Raw genomic sequence first — 1,336 nt, forward strand, 5'->3', positions numbered from 1 at the left:
CCCCAGGGAATGAGACGTGGGCTTATAAAAAACAGCATAAGAGGGAATGCATTCATCATAATAACATGAATAACACTATCCTGAGCCAAGCCCAAGTCAGTGATGAAATGAACCTCATGTCATCCAGAGGATAAAGATTGAGCATTTTCTATATAGTATCACCCTAGATCATACAGTGAAGAGCAACTTCAGTTATTTCATTATTTTCTCTCATTTACTTGTCTACAAAAAACTTACACGCCTGTGTTAAGACCAAAAGTCCTCTTCAGAAGAATCCCAGCCAGCTTCTACCTTCTCTGCAGTGTCAAAGTCTACCTGCTTGTCATATTCATAGCCTGGATCACCTGGCTTCAACTGATTTTTCTGGAAAGTGTTGTCCATTATCTGAAGGATAAGGGCATTATCTAGATACATGTTTTACTACTCATTGCGTAGATGTACTTCTTTCTTAGTATCATTTAATTTTGTCTGACAGTAAGGTTACAGAACAAAGCACTAACTTCATGAATAACATAAATCAGTCTAATACAACATCAACACTAAAAATCAAGAAAGTTAACAATATTTTTTAAGCTATAAATATTTCATCAATTAACACCAAATCCAAGAAGTATAAGCATTTCAATATAATAATGAACTGTTAATGTTCATAAGAAACATGTAACAGACTAGTTTGTACTACCTGAATATAATTCTGTTCAGAAGAAAAACTTGTATCAAATTTCTTTGAAACCAGTTCCAGACAATTTCTGGAATGCTTTGGATAAAACAATAATGTGAAATACAGTAAAGGTTGTGTTTTAAATTAGTGATATGTACAAACCTTCTTCTTTCTGTTCAGCTGTTCATCATTCAACTTATTCAGGTCCTGATTTGGATCCAGATCATAGTCTTTACTTATATTAGACACAGCCTCATCTATGCTTCGACCCTTTTGGGATTCCTGTAAAATCCTCAGCATCTTCTCCATTCTCAGATCTGGAACCTTTTAATGAAAATTATATGACCAAAGCTACAGCTAAAATTTTCTGTCAAATAATGTAAACAATCCTAAATATTTTCGTAGAATCTACACATAAAAACTAAAGGAGAGAACAGGTCTTTTTATTTCTATAAGTATTTCCATAGAAAAAAGATGAATTAAAAGCAAAATAAAAACAATTGACACAGAACTTAACTGTTAGAGCAATTCTAAACAACCAAGAATTTAATAGAATGATACGTGATGTCATGTACAAAGGTATTTCAATAAATGCGCAAGTAAGAAATCTCTGGGCAACAAGCAGTTTTGACACCTATGGAGACATCAAAGCCACATGCACCAAATACCTGCCAG

The 1,336-nt window shown here is 33.5% G+C and overlaps 1 protein-coding gene across 1 annotated transcript in view; it reads right to left on the reverse strand.

Annotated features, from left to right (window-relative positions):
• Window positions 1-37: 37 nt before the first annotated feature.
• The window catches only part of LOC119591989 (centrosomal protein of 19 kDa-like), a 6,238-nt gene continuing 4,939 nt past the window's right edge, over window positions 38-1,336 (reverse strand). Inside the window, exons 3-4 of the mRNA XM_037940753.1 lie at window positions 824-985; window positions 38-384 (exon numbers count right to left, since the gene is read on the reverse strand). Coding sequence (XP_037796681.1) covers window positions 247-384; window positions 824-985 — 300 coding nt within the window. The 3' untranslated portion in view covers window positions 38-246. The remainder of the gene's footprint in view (window positions 385-823; window positions 986-1,336) is intronic.

Source organism: Penaeus monodon, chromosome 29, assembly GCF_015228065.2.
Source record: "Penaeus monodon isolate SGIC_2016 chromosome 29, NSTDA_Pmon_1, whole genome shotgun sequence".
Lineage (NCBI taxonomy): Eukaryota > Metazoa > Arthropoda > Malacostraca > Decapoda > Penaeidae > Penaeus > Penaeus monodon.